The 16,045-nt window shown below is 37.4% G+C and overlaps 1 protein-coding gene across 9 annotated transcripts in view; it reads right to left on the bottom strand.

The window, feature by feature from the left end:
- syt2a (synaptotagmin IIa) overlaps nt 1-16,045 on the bottom strand; it is a 143,909-nt gene that overhangs the window by 49,944 nt on the left and 77,920 nt on the right. For all 9 annotated transcript variants that reach the window (XR_015523147.1, XR_015523148.1, XM_087306535.1 and 6 more), the window contains one exon: nt 174-395. Coding sequence is in view for 6 of the 9 variants with exons in the window: in XM_087306535.1 (XP_087162661.1) it covers nt 174-369 (196 nt within the window). In the remaining 3 variants the exon portion in view is untranslated. The remainder of the gene's footprint in view (nt 1-173; nt 396-16,045) is intronic.

Genomic DNA, 16,045 nt, shown 5'->3' with positions numbered 1-16,045 from the left:
TGTCTGTTAGGATGTTTCTATAGGCATAACACTACTGTTACAAATGGTTCATGCAACACAAATTATCAGCAGAGTCAGAATCTCTGAGGTTGACTTACAGTTTCTGGTTGCTGGTGAAACATTTTGGATTTAAAAATGCTACAAATGTCACATATATGTAGACAGAAACTCACGTGGAAGCTTGTCCATCTCATTGAGGAACTTGTTTTTGATGTCACCAAACACGTCATTCTTGCTGACTGGACCCTGGTGCTCGGTGGAGTTGTCTGCAGGTGTAGAAACAGCAGGGGCCATTGTCAGGGCACTGGCACCGGTTGGCTCAGGTCCCACCATGGCCGCCGGCTTCTTCTTCAACACATTCCACTTCATGCTTGATGCCTACACCAACAGAAACCCTGATGGGAAAGAAGAGAGTTAAGATGACATAAGTGTCATGAGTTGTTCCTGAGTCTCTCAACGGTGCTGAATGAAATGACTTACTCGCTCCATCAAACAATGTTGCTACTATGCATAGACTGACACTGTGGGAGTCTGATCCCAATCATTAAAACATAGCTAAAATGTGAAAGGTTACAAGCTATTTATTTGTCATTAAATTAGATTTACTCGGTGGATGACTAAAACCTGAAAATAGTGGAATGTGTATTTGTATTTTTGTTTTTTATATATAGTGCATTTATTGTGTATGGGGGTCTTTTATGAGAAGGGGGCCTTTCCACACCACCAGTGTGCAGTATCCACTTAGATGATGCGACGGCAGCCACAGGACAGCAGCGCCAGCTGTCGGTGGAGTGAAGAGACATTGATAGAGCCAATTCGGTGGATAGGGATGATTGGGAGGCCTTGATCGTAAGGCCCGATTGAAGGACTTTGGCCAAGACACCGGGGTTACACCTTTACTCTTTACGAGAAGTGCCATGATATTTGTAATGATCATAAAGAGTCAAAACCTCAGTTTAATGTCTCATCAGAAAGACGGCACCCACTGACAGTATAGTGTCCCCTTCACTTTTACTGGGGCATTAAGACTCACACAGACTACAGGTTGAGCGCCTCCTGCTGGCCTCCCAAGCACCACTTCCAACAGCAACCTAGCTTTCCCATGTGGTCTCCCACTGACCAGGCTCAGCCCTGCTTAGCTTCAGTGAGTAACCGATCTTGGGCTTCAGTGTGATTTGGTTGTGGCTTTATCTTATTTATCTTACTTATTAATTGTGGTTGAAAACAATTTAAATAAATTAGATTGTTTAAAAATCAACACAATAAAAGTGTTTTGGTTGACTGAACATATAAACCTTTAAATTTCAAAGGTGTTAGCAAATTATACCATTATTGTCTATACATAAACTACAAAAACACACTTTTGTGGAGACTCTGACATCATGTGCATGTGTATTGGGGGGCACTCACACTAGGCTATCTGAACCATGTTCAGAGATGTTTGACACCCATTTCAGTTGAAATGTGTAAGTGCTCTGAATTGGGCCCAGTCACGGTTCAGTTGACCGGCCCTGGCCAGATTGGAAGAAGTGTGGCAGTGCACGTTTCGGTTGGGCTTTGGTGCAGTATGCTATGTAGTTTGAGTCGAAACTGAAGATGCAAAGTTACTTTTAAGAGACTGTTTCATTTGGATTTATTAATCATTCTTACTTTTTCAAGCCTTTTTGCGCTAAAAACTGTCCTATATCTGTACAACTCTGGTTTGCACTCATTGCCATATGCCCTTAGTGTTATTGTATTGTATTGTTCTTTAGACTACATCTCATGTATATATTTAGATTACAATTAATGTATAATTGATTTTTTTGTAATTTTTTTCTTAAAACTCTACTTTTTGTATTAACATTATATGTTGGGCACCTACTGTAGGGTCTGAGAGTAACGTAATTTCGATTATCTAAAAGTCATGTACATGTGGTTGAATTGACAATAAGCTTTATTTATTTAGACTTTTCAATAAATGCAAACTTTCATAGTTTGTTACAGATACAAACCCTCCGCTACATGACAGTTGCACCTTTAGCAAACCTCCTAATAAATGCCACACGATGACTTTCATGAAAATTTATGACTATCAAAAGTGTGCCACTGCATATCATCCATTTTCTTTTCATTCTTTATTAATCCGGGGTCGCCACTCATTCACACACATACACATGGTACAATTTAGCTTTCCCAATTCACGAATACCACAGGTCTTTGGACTTGTGAAGGAAACTGGAGCACCCGGTCATGTAAATACACCCTTAATAGTGCTGTATACGTTTTTAACTCTTTAAATCATAAGAATCCCATAACATTTCTGCAGTTATTTAAGAAATTTGCTAGCTGAACATGCTAAGTTCTGAAAATGTGTGTTTCGTATCAGAATGTATGTCTTTGTTTTGGTCTGAACTCTACTTACTATCAGTTTACCCAATTACATTACAACACACTGGGTTGCCTTGGTGGAAAAAAGGCATATTTCTCGAAGACTTTCCCAAAATGTCTGGAGGAACATAGCAGCCTCAAAAATGAGAGTTTTTAATTGACAAACAATACAATACAATACAATACAATACAATACAAAACAACAACAACAACAATAATAATAATAATAATAATAATAATAATAATAATAATAATAATAATAATAATAATTTAAAGCAAATTGTAGCCCAGAATGGGGTCAGTTCTGGTTAATTTGGTTGAATTCTGGCTAATATGTGGTATTGCTTTGGCTTATTCAAGGCCCAGATTGACAAACAGGAGTGGACCGGCCATCATTCCATTTAGTATGTGGTCCAGATGTAAATGTCTGGTGTAATGGTATAATAATGGTTTGTTCTGTAGACTATCGAAAAAATAAATAAACAAATAAATAATTAAATAAATAAAAGCTTAAAGGGGGTAATAATTTTGTACTTAAAATAGTGTTTAAAAAATTTAAAACTGCTTTTATTCTTGACAAAATAAAATAAATAGGTCTTTCTACAGAAGAAAAAATATTATCAGACATACTGTAAAAATTTCCTTGCTCTGTTAAACATAATTTGGGAAATATTTAAAAAAGAAAAAAAAATCAAAGAGGGGTAATAATTCTGATTTTAACTGTATATGGGAATATAATATTTTATAGTAAAATTGTTTTTATTCTACTAAAGGTTAATTTAGATGGAAGTTTTTCTTCAATAATAGACGAATAACTGGGGTTTTAGTATGAATTAATAATTGAAATTCTACAGTCAAACTCTCGCTTCAAACTTTCTTATGAAATAATGAAGGCCGGTCCGCCAATGTGGAAGAATGGTAAACATAATGAAATGAGACTTAGCCCTCTGATTTCATTAAAAACGCTGAGATATAGGCAAACAAAATGGATTTCTCATTTCTCAAGCCTCAATTCTCTGCTCCAGTGGTGGAGAGCCTGTCCGCACCTATTGCGTTGCTTGAATAATTTAATGAAGCTGACAATTCATGGGATAAGCTGCTTTATTATTCAAGGGCCCATTCCTGCACTGAGAATGCATGGCAAAAAACGCGCCATGCAGGAGTTATGCAATCTGACATTGCATAAGTCAAGTGGCCCACAGACAGACTGCAGGAAGCGCTAACAAAAAGAAAAGATGCAAAGACAGATAGAAAGCGCCGCTGCGAGTCAGAGATTCAGCCAGCACACTCTCCAACACCAGTCTGATTAATGACACTTCAGCACCTGTGAATCTCAATGAAAGCATCTGACGCTCTGAGATTTTTTTCTTTCACAATCACACTCAAGCAGACGTTCGTTTGCTCACCTAAAGATTCTCAACAGCATGTCGAAAACACTTTTAGATGTTACAAAACAAGATGCGGGCTCTGTACAAAATTATAGCACACAAGAAAATGGTTTTAATATGAATCATGCAAATGAGTGTTATTAGAAGTTAGTTCGAGTTGTGTTAAAGGGGCGTAAATGATTGAAATTAACATTATTTGGAAATTATTCTATAATGTGTAAATTTAAACACTGAAAAAATTGATGCTTTTTTGCACAATTCTCAATTTTAATCAACCATTAACTATGACATTTTGCTCAATAAACACTCCTTATTTTGCCCCTTAAAAAGTAGGTTTAGGTATTAGCCATGTAGAATAATATTGCACTTGATAAGTACTAATAAACAGCCAATAGCTTATAAAAATCAAGGCAAAAAGGCTGCATTTACACTGCAGATCTTGATGGTCAACTCCGATTTTGTGACTGTATCCGATTTTTTGATGACCTGCTTACATCATCTTTTGAAAGTGACTTGAAAGTATACGATCGTCTGCATTTACACAGCACACAGCAAATGACCAGGGAAAAAAAACAGCGGGCGCTGACTAACAGCTGATAATTAAAGAGTGCTCTTTTCCCTATTCCTGTACAGTATGTAATCTAATCGCAGCTTTTGACAAGCTGTTTCACTATAGTTTATGACAGAAAGGTTCTCATTTGTCCTTGTTTTGATATATCCTCCCGAGACCCAAAAATACTTTTTTTTTTCTTTTTTTTAAGGGTCGGTGTAGACGTTAGTAACTGTAAGGATTGGGTTTAGGGTTAGAGTAGGGGTTAACGTTAAGAACTATGATGGTTGGGTTTAGGGTTGGAGTAGGTGTAGAGGTTAAAACCGTAACTTTGAGACTTGGGTTTAGGTGTGGAGCATAGATATATACACTAGATATCGCATAGGGACCCTGAGCATGCGTCAATAGCGCCGCCACATTGGTACAGTGCTCCCAGGACAAATGTTCTTCAACCGCACTAGTCAAGACAGTGTTATTACGTGAAGATGCGGGAATTTAGCGCTGTCTACGGGTGTAGTAACGAGCAAACAAAGAAAACAAAGCACAAAGGCAGAACATTTCATAGGTAATATTAAGTTTTTTTTTCTGTTTTTGTATGTTCTGAACTTTTGTTCTAATCAGGTAACGTTATTGATGATAATACAGTCACTTACTGCATTCACCATAAGGCAAAGCAGCTCCAACTTGCACTAAACACTCGGCTTATGCTAGTTTTGTTTAATAAAATCAGCAAACTATTCAAAAGAAATATGACAACGAGATGCTCCGCTGCCAGAAACTTGTATTATTGTCGGCTAAGGTTAGTAAAAGAGTTGTTCGGGGGATTCATTCACAAACTAATCGCTCCCTCCGTCAGTATGAGAAGTGAAAGCAGGAGAGAAGCTGTGTTTCAGGACACGGATTAGACTAAATTTAACAGGGAGGGTGAATAGTACATTTCTGTACACACAAACACAAGCTTTTTGTCAGGAATGCCCGTGCGGTCACTGATCCATCAATGTAGAAGTGATGTAAAATTATAATTTTCGTAATTAGAAAAAAAATTACATACTAACATCCAGGAAAACTTTCGATCATAGATATATGTGTATATGTGTATATCTCTGGCTTTGGATGGCCACAGTCCTCCACTGTACCTTGGTCCCGCATTCATTTCAAAGGAGCGCTACCCTGTAGCAAGATGGCGGCACTATTGACACATTCCGTCCAATAGACAACAATAGGCCAGGCGACATCTAATGTATATATCTATGGGTGTGGAGTAGGTGTAGATGTTAATATCTGTGAGTGTTGGGTTTAGGGTTGGTGTAGGTGTAGATAGTAATAACAGGTATGGGTACAGCGCCATCTTGCCGACAACATAGTCTCGATACCTTTAAGTTATGCCCCTTCATGTTATGCCTCTGTCTTGCAGTCCGCAGACAAAACCCTACTTCCTAATTGCACCCTATTGGTTACTTTAAAACCCAACGTACCCAACGTAGAGTTTGCTCATTTCAAAAGGGCCAGGCTACAAACACCTACAAACACATAGGAACTTCAGGATAGTGGCAGATTCAAAAACAAGACTAATGTCCTATGCTAATGAGGGAGAGATTTTTACTAATGGGCGGGGCTTTCTCCATCTGATGACACACACACACTAAGAACGAAAGTCTAATTGTTTCTTAAGTTTTATGAAGTGTGAATTAAAAAAAATAAAATAAAGTAATACATTTTTATCATTAGGAGCTGATTATATTCACAGACCGTTGCCACAAAACTGTGTTTAAATGCTTTAAAAAAGTGATTTTTGCATAGTAGTAAGTAAATAATATTTCAGTGTCAGTATTTATTATTAGTCTGATTTATTCATTTGAGCTGCATTCTGTAGGTCATAAATAGATACTTGTTTACTAGACAAATAAGCTGAAAATTATTTTCATTTTACATTCAGCTTTTGACAGTTTCAGAGAAATAACTCTGAATTGATTAAAGGAGTATGCATGATATGATTTAGATGCTTCTGGCATTATAAGAGGGTGACTCAGATTCTGGATCAGTTTCAAGATTTAACAAATACTGACAAATAATGCACTTGTTTGAACAGCTTGCATCCAGCCCACAGCTGTCCAATTATATGATATTACCCATTCACAGTGGAAAAAAGAAGACCTGTGATCTAAGGAAATTGGCTGACTAAATGATCCCAAGGTAATTTCAAATGGCTTGCTGTTAAAGAGTAAAGGAAAACAATAGAGAAATTATACAAAACAAATAAATTAAACAAATAAAGAAAATAAAATCTTAAGCTTGAGTGCGTATGAATGTTTCCCATTACTGGGTTGCAGCTGGAAGGACATCCGCTCTGTAAAGCATTTAATGGAAAAGTTGTCGGTTCATTCCGCTGGGGCAGCCCCTGATAAATAAAGGTATTGTTTTGTGGAAGTCTAATATACTGAAAGAATTAGTCCATTAACTTGAGTTTGATGAATGGCATCTAAAACGTGTGTTTGGGAAGGAAAACATCATCCAACTAGTGTCATTTCCCTTAATGTAGCTGAAAACGAGGTCCAATATCCCTTTTTATTTTTACTACCCATTTAGAACGCTACTTCGGGTCAATCGGAAGGCAGTGAAATTAGAAATTTGTGTCACTTTCTCTACGCTGATAAGATATACAGCCAGGAACACAACAATAAGCCATTGCGAATGCTGTTCCTTTCTGACTTCAGGTTAGCATTGACCTTTCTGATACTTCCAGGTTTCTTCCCACCTCAGCCTCACTTTCGCTTTTGAAATGGCAGCCCTGTAAAATCAGTCTATTCTTACATCATAACATATGGAATGGAGCCTTCATTAATTAATAATGTGCCTTGTAATCATAATTTGCATGAAAAGAACTGTCATTGCTCATAGGGCTCTATTTTGACGGTCCATGCGCAAAACGCAAAGCGCAGGGCGCAGGGCGCAAACGCTTTCAGGGCGTGTCAGAATCCATACCTGCTAATTTAAGGACGAGAAAATCCGTTTTGCGCCATGGCACATGGTCTAAAAGGGTTGAGTTTATTTTCTTAATGAGTTATAGGTGTGTTTTGAGAATAAACCAATTAGAGTCTCATCTCCCATTACCTTTAAGAGCCAGTTGCGTCGTGTCATGAGCGCATTTGCTATTTACAGGACGTAAAGTATGTTCACTTTCGCTTTTGCTCTCGTGGATAGGGAAGCCTTTATGCACAAACATCAATTAGACTATAAATATTTAATTTAGTTTGTTAAGCGCAAAGATTTGTTTCAAAACTATTTCTAAGTTCAGTTCTAATTTCCAGCAAACGAATAAATTAACATTGATAACGAAGTGTGTTCAAAATACTGAGTTATTTCCAAATACACCTGCTGTGCCCCATATGGTCTAAAACCTGACAGGTGGACAAATCTAAGCTTGTTTTTAATAATAATACTGCTAATAATAATAACATTATACAAAACCAAATTGTTATGAATGAACTGAAAAAGTCTCCCGAGATGAATAAAGTATGACGGCAGTGGGTTTTAAATTAATGTAGGCTAGAAATTAATATGTTTTGTAATAGTTTAATCATGTATATTTATATCCTATATACTCTTATCATATATATCCTTAATATATCATATCTTTTTCATATGTAAAGATATTTGCGTATTGCTCTGCATTTTGTCTGTAGTGTGTAAGCCAGGTGCACTTTGCGCCAGACAAATAGACCGACTTTGTTCTGGTCTAAAGATCAGACTATTTACAGTTTCTCAAAATAGCAACGCGCCAAAACACACCTGCTTTTTTAGACCAGAACGCCTATAGGCGCACATACGAGCGCAAATGCATTTGCTATTTAAACAGTGTGGCGCAACACCTCAAAATGACCCTTGCGCCGAGGTGAAAGTAGCAAATGGCAATTGAGTTGCGTCTTACGACACATTGCGCCGGGTGTATGATAGGGCCCATAGTGTTTATTTCAGCTGAAAATAGACAAAGCAATTTTCTGTATAAAACATTCTAAGTGCAAAAATGGCCTTTTTAGACAGGCAAAACCGCAATGCTGATGCAATTACGATGAAAGCTATTTAGATAATCATTAATAAGTTCAGGCTTATTTAAAGTCAGTGTCTGAAAATATGATGCAATGTTTTTCTGCCAATTCCTCCCCTCTGCTTTCCCCCCCCAGGTGTGTCTTTAACACACTGATAAGATCAGCAGACTGGCTGAGGGTGAGATGTATCTGCTGTGTTTGCACTGAGGGAGATAGAGATGTGCGGCAGTGAATGAGGAGCTTGTGTCCGTGTCTTTGCTCTGGGGTGAATGCGCACCGCTCAGAGGACAAGAGACACTTCGCTTTTTATGGGACTCATTATCTCCTCTGCACTCACACTGATTTTACAGCTCTCTGAGATAGTCCTGCTGTTTTATCTGCCATTGTAAATACATGCGAACAAATAAACAGATACAAATACAATAGTCTGGCTCAAAAAAAAAATAACAATAAAAAAAGCTGTCGTCTCTTATGTCCAGGAATAACCAGATGCAATCAGCAGAATGGACGTCAGTTTTGTCTATTCGGTCTTGCCAACGAGCTCACTGACTATAATGACACATTTGACTCAGATAAAGTTTTAGCGAGCACAAATAGGCAGGATCAGGACGAGTGATCCAGGAACAGAAGGAGCAGAAATGGACTTTCTCCAGAGGACTCGTTTGGCAGCTCGAATCAAACCTTCGGAGATGCGTCTAGATATGAACGCTGCTCTCCATAATGATAATTGCTTCAGGGCATCTGCCAAACTTTTCTTGTTCGGTGTGGGAGGAAATCCTCTGTGCGATCGACACTTTGCATTCGCCGTGCTGCGTTATTGCTTCTCAAGGACTCTAATTGTCCACAGTGATTCATTTGATGACTTTCGCAAGTTCACATATCAGCTACAAAGTCATTGAATGAAACTCACAAAAACATTAAGAACACGTCCAGGTTATATTTCATCCAAGAATGAAAAGAAAAGAATGAAAGAAATGACTTTCATTAAGGTTTTTGGGGTTTTTGTGTTTGCTTTGACTTTAATTTTGTGATAATTGAACCCATTTTACTGTATTTAGTCATCACTGCAAAACAAAAAACTCAATGTAATACATTAGATTACATAAAGTACATTAATTATGCAAGTTTTCATTAATGCTAATTACATTTGAAAAAGTATCGGATGAGTTTAACTTTATTTGTTTTTAAAAATGTATTATGAACACACAGTAAAGAATAATGGGACAACGTGAAGAAATTAAGTTAACCTATTTTTTATTTTATTTATTAAACTAAATTGAGTTGATTAAACATAAAACATTTAAGTTTCCCACCCAAAAAAAAAAAAAAAAAAGAGAATTTCATTGTTTCATAGATTAATTCATTTTCTTTTTGGCTTAGCCCCCTTATTAATCAGGGGCCACCACAGCGGAATTAACCACCAACCTAACCAGCATATGTTTAAAGCTACGGTCACACTAGAGTTTGTGTGTGTGAAATTCTGTCGTATGCCGCTAAGAAAAGGGGCGGGATTAAACAAGATTATTAGACATTTAAAAAAAAAGTGTTTTCTCAATGTTTTCAATTTCTGTCCAGAGAGGTCATGTTTTGATCCTCGATTGGTCTCACGCAGTCAAGTGATGCGATTTCGCAGGTCAGAGTTCACCAGGCTTGAACTTTGCACCGCAGCAACCTGCGAAACTTAACGCATGACCCTGCGTTTCCGGTCTGACGCATTCGCGTGCGTATGAATGGGAGTCTATGGAAGGAAAAGCCCAGTGTGACCGCAGCTTTACACAGCGGATGCCCTTCCAGCTGCAACCCATCAATGGGAAACACCCTTAAACTCACATATATACGGCCAATTTAGCTTACCCAAATCACCTATACCAGGCATGTCCAAACTCGGTCCTGGAGGGCCGGTGTCCTGCAAAGTTTAGTTCCAACCCCAATCAGACACCTAGGCTAGCTAATCAAGCTCTTACTAGCCTTTCTAGAAACATCCTTGCATGTTTGTTTAGGCAAGTTGGATCTAAAATCTGCAGGACACTGGTGCTCCAGGACCGAGTTTGAACACTCCTGACCTATACCTTTGGATTGTGGGGGAAACCTGCAAGGTTCTGTGTTGTTCCATGTGCTCCGTGTTTACATCATATGACCTCTTTGTTCTAGTTCCCGCCGTTTGTTAATGTATCATGAGCATCTCTCCCCTGTATGTAATCAATTTAATCATGTCCATTGCCTTTAAGTCCCTGTGTTGTAAGTTCCTCTTTCTGTATTGTTCGTCATGAATGTTTGGTCATTGATTGTTGATTCTGTTGGCAATCCTGTTCGTCATTCTTATTCATCATCCTTGTAAGTCATCCCTGTTCGTCATTGTTAATAAAAACATGTTCTTTATCATTCCTGCTATCCTGAGCCTTTGTAAGAGAGCACAGATCGTAACAAAACTGGAGCATCCTGAGCAAACAAAAAAACACAGAAATGCCAACTGAGCCAGCCGAGGCTTGAACCAGTGACCTTCTTGCTGTGAGGCGACAGCGGTACCCATGTTGCCTACGTGTGGCCTTGTAGTGTTTCAACTCATTTTAAATAAGTAGTTTAAACAAACAGCAAGGCTAATTTTTGTAGTAGTACTGTTATTAATGTTACACAGTAAAAAAATGCTGGGTTCCACACATTCTTTCATATTCTCCCAACACAAATTGATTAAATTACCTTCATCGCTTTTACAAATTTAAGTGGATTGAACATAAAACAATTGAGTTGGTTTATCTCATATTAAATAAGTAATTTCAACAAGCAGTAAAAGTAATTGAGCGTAGTACTGAAAATCTAATGAGGATCACTACCAAGATTACTCGTAATCTTTAAACAGAAGTAAATTCTTTGAAATACCTGACTGTATTAACATGGATGTTATGGATGCCAGCAGTGTTATCCCTTGCAAACCACTGGAGAACACTCTCTGTCAATTACCTGAACTACAAATCCCATCACGCCCTGCATTCACACACCTATTTCAGTTCACCTTCTGATTACTCACTAATGCAGTTTATCCACACTGATTACATGGACTATATATCATTCACACACACACATGCAGTGCTGAGTCTTGTTTCTTGTAGTGTACACAAAGCATTTTTCACGAGTTCACACTTGCATTCGTTTAAGTATAAAGCATATTTGGCGTGCTGTCCGGGGGGAGGGCTCTGAGCTCGAGGAGACGCCCCAACTCGAGTTAATCCCCTTATAAGGAAACAAAGAGGAGTTGGGATTCGAGCGAAGTATCTAGCCCGGCCCCAGAACGCTCCCCCCGGGGATGTAATGCAAGAGGTGAGGTGACGGGGTGGTGGAGGGATGCTAAAGTCGTGAGATGCTGCAGGTAAGACAGCTTTGGTATATATAGGCGTTGCTCAGAAACTGATTTGATGATGGGATAATTGTCAATGACGTATTCGATACTGAAACTTCTGCGCATGCTCCCCCCGAAATATGTTTAAAAACATCACTCCTTGACTTGCCATGTTTTGACCCTTTCTACTGTTTAATGATTGTTTAGAGCCTGTCTCGATCTCATTGCCTGTTTCATCATTTGTCTTTGGATAATCTGTGTATTACTGTCTGCTCCTGATTTGGATCCCACCCCTGTTGTTGCATCTCTCCCGTTGTGTAAGCATGCTGTGTAATGTTTAGATTTATACACTACTGAAAGGCCTCGTTTATAAATCACATTTCACAGAAAGTTCTTGAATGTGACCACACTGACTGTACTGACTTCACTGCATTATACACGTTGTGGAGTCAATGTGACACTTTACAGTGTAAAAATGCTACAGTAAAAACTTGTTAATTGGTTAACTTTTATTTTTTATTAACATTCATTCATTTTCTTGTCGGCTTAGTCCCTTTATTAATCCGGGGTCGCCACAGCGGATTGAACCGCCAACTTATGCAGCAAGTTTTTACGCAGCGGAGGCCCTTCCAGCCGCAACCCATCTCTGGGAAACATCCACAGTTACACACACACACACTATGGAAAATTTAGCCTACCCCATTCAATTGTACCGCATGTCTTTGGACTGTGGGGGAAACCAGAGCACCCGGAGGAAACCCACGCGAACGCAGGGAGAACATGCAAACTCCACACAGAGACGCCAACTGAGCCGAGGATCGAACCAGCGACCCAGCAACCTTCTTGCTGTGAGGCGAACGTGCTACCCACTGCGCCACTGCGTCGCCTTTTTATTAACATGCGCTCTTAAATAAATAAAAGTACCAAACCTGATGGTTGAGGGGTTCATATTGGTACCCAAAGTGTGCATATTATTGCTGTCTAAAAATATGTTTAGACACTTGAGATAGCAGCATGCTTACCCCATTTGAAAAGATACAAGCTCAGTAAGTGCTTTATAGCTTTATATCTGAGTGTGTATGGAGTATAACTGTACATTTCCACAGTTCATTGTGTGACAATTAAATCTAAAGAACTAAATGCTTACATTTTATGTTAAGGTGACGTAGTTACCTGGTATTCAAATACTAGTCATTTAAATACTGATTAATATTAATGAATTGCTTGCATTTACTGTATGGTTGGGATTAATTGGGTTAGTTACATATATTTGTGCATATTTTTTTTGCATTAATTATTATAGTAAGTGCATGAAACATGTGTAACTATGTCTTAAATTAAAGTGTTACCAACAAATGAACGATGGCTTCATCTTAAAACCCAGGCTTGGGATTTCTTGCTCATTAGTGAAAATTTACAAATGAGATTCTACAAATTAATAAGATTGCGGATACAGCTCCTTACATCGATCAACTTTGATTTCCAGCCTCCATTTCTCTCAGTGTGTTCTCAAACAACTTTTTGTTGCATTTATATGATTATACTTCCTTTTTGGTTTTGGTTATAGTTCTATTGGCTGACAACAACATAGTGATGACTTATGTGGATTTGTTTTTGGTTTTACTTTCCGTTAGAACTTATAAAAAATATGTAAAAAAAAAATAAATTAAATAAACTATATATATATATATATATATATATATATAAATATACATATATAAATATACATACATATATATTTTTTGCAGAATTATATATATATATATATATATATATATATATATATATATATATATATATATATATATATATATATATATATATATATATATACATACATACATACATACATACATACATATATATATATATATATATATATATATATATATATATTAAGGGTGGAGCCGAACCCGAATACGGTATTCGGAAAGGCACGAATAGCGTGTTTTTACGAATACTTATTTCGAACAAATACTTGAAAAATTATTTGTATTCGGGAGCAAGAAAAACACTATATCAAAAAGCAGCGTTTCCTCATGGGACCACAGTGCATGCCCGCGTGAGTGAGTGAGTGAGTGAGAGAGAGAGAGAGAGAGAGCGCGAGCGCGAGAGAGACGCTCAGTCGGAGGGCGGGGCGGAGGTGTCTGGCACAATCTTCTCCACAGATACAGACAGAGAAGGCTCGGCTGAGCGAAAAAAATACTTATCTGCATCACTATTTTTGTTAAATAGATTTTTGTACCTTAATTGGGTTCCAGATGCAGTTTATAAACTTGTAGCGGAGTTTAATCGGGATCGGGAAGTTTGCAACCGGGTGCTCTGTTTACGCAACGTTAGCTCTGTTAGCGCGGTAATTTAGACAATAGACTGTTGACAGAGTAACATTAACGTTCGTTTATAAAGGTTAAAATGATGCTTGTGCTGTTGTGTCGAATAGTATGCACTTATGGGAGTTATATGGTACGTCTACATTACTGTCTTTTGCAGACAGCAAGATATATGCTATAGGCTAGTTAACCTTAGCATAGCTTCCCGTCACTTTTTATCAACTTGAAACTCCTCAAATACATTTGGGCACCCGAATAGAAAAAAAGTGAGACTGCTTCTGAGCCATTTCTTGGTCCTCCACCAGTCAAAAAAAAAAAACAAAAAAAAAAACATGTTCTTTGTGGAAGCATTTTACAGTCAGTGGTGCTGCAGATAAAACAAACGGATACTGTAACGTTATAATGTGTGCAAAAGTGAAATCGGCAGAGATATTAAACATCTGTCAACATCTCCTATGCATAATCATTCATTTCTTTTCGGCTAAGTTCCTTTATCAATCTGGGGTTGCCACAGTGGAATGAACCACCAATTTATCCAGCATATGTTTTATGCAGTGGCTGCCCTTCCAGCTGCTACCCAGCACTGAGAAACATCCTCTCTTTCACTCTCTTTCACACACATACAATAGGGACAATTTAGCTTACCCAATTCACCTGTATTGCATGTGTTTGGACTGTGGGGGAAACCGGAGCACCCGGAGGAAACCCACGCCAACATGGGGAGAACCCAGTCATGGCTCGAACCAGCAACCTTCTTGCTGTGAGGCGACAGTGGTACTCACTGTGCCACTGCGCAACCTTCTATGTAATGTATTATCACATGCTCTAAAAGCATCCTCTCCTGATACTGTCTGTGAACCCCCCACAAGCATCAATCCCCTCAATCAGCACAGCTATGTTCTGCTAAATCCTCCACTAGCACCAAACTATCAACACAGCCACATTCTGCCCCAGCAAGTCAGTTTCAAACATAAAAAACAAACAAACTTTGTGTCTGTTTTGTGGCAGGCAGATGACAATAGCAGGGCTGTATCTTTTAGTATTATAGAGAATACTTTTGTTCTGCCAGATCCCCCAGGCAGGGTTTTATTTAGATTTATTTAGTTAATTTTAGTTTTTGGAATTCTGTGCATTGGAAAGAAGTTCTTTCAGAACAAGAACAGTTTTTTGAAATATTATTTGTTTTTATTCTGTCTATTCAGTGTCCTTCAACAAGAACGGTGGTGGTGGGGTTCATAATATTCACAATGGTATTAGTTGTTGGTTTAACCATGGATGAGATAATGGCTTCTATGTTATTTTCTTTTCAATGACGTTTCTTGTCACATGTTCAAAAACAACAACCAATATTGCATGTCTATAATTTATATAATGGGTATAATTAAACAATACTTTCACTATAATGTAAATTAGAAGTGTAATAGAAAAAATATATATTTTTGCGCCATTTTGAATTTTACTCGAATACAAATACAAATACAAATACAAATACTTTTCCCCCCTCAACAAATACAAATACAAATACAAATACCGGCTGCTCCGCACATCCCTAATATATATATATATATATATATATATATATATATATATATATATATATATATATATATACAATTCTGCAAAAAAAAATAAATAAATAAATAAAAAAATACAAATATATATATATATATTACATTTTAAAAACAATTTAAGGTCCATGTTGTAAAAGGACTTTTCTAATCTAAAATAACTGGTTAAATATTACTTACTGCCATCATGGTAAAGCCAAAGTAAACTAGAAAATAGAAATTAGAATAGTTATTAGAACTATTATGTGTTAAAATGTGAAATGTGTTAAAAATATTATCTCTCAGAAGATATTTAAAAACATTTATAATTTTGGCTACAGTAAATTTGACTTCAAGTCTACACAGTATATCATTCTATAGAACCTAAATTATTGCTATATTTTTATGTTTTCTTTTTTTTTTACAGTTTTTCTTTCTTTCTTTCTTTCTTTCTTTCTTTCTTTCTTTCTTTCTTTCTTT

The sequence above is a fragment of the Danio rerio genome, chromosome 23 (assembly GCF_052040795.2).
Source record: "Danio rerio strain M-AB ecotype USA chromosome 23, GRCz13ab, whole genome shotgun sequence".
Taxonomy (NCBI): domain Eukaryota; kingdom Metazoa; phylum Chordata; class Actinopteri; order Cypriniformes; family Danionidae; genus Danio; species Danio rerio.
Note: the sequence above shows the minus strand (reverse complement) of the source record. Positions and strands in the feature narration are given on the sequence as shown.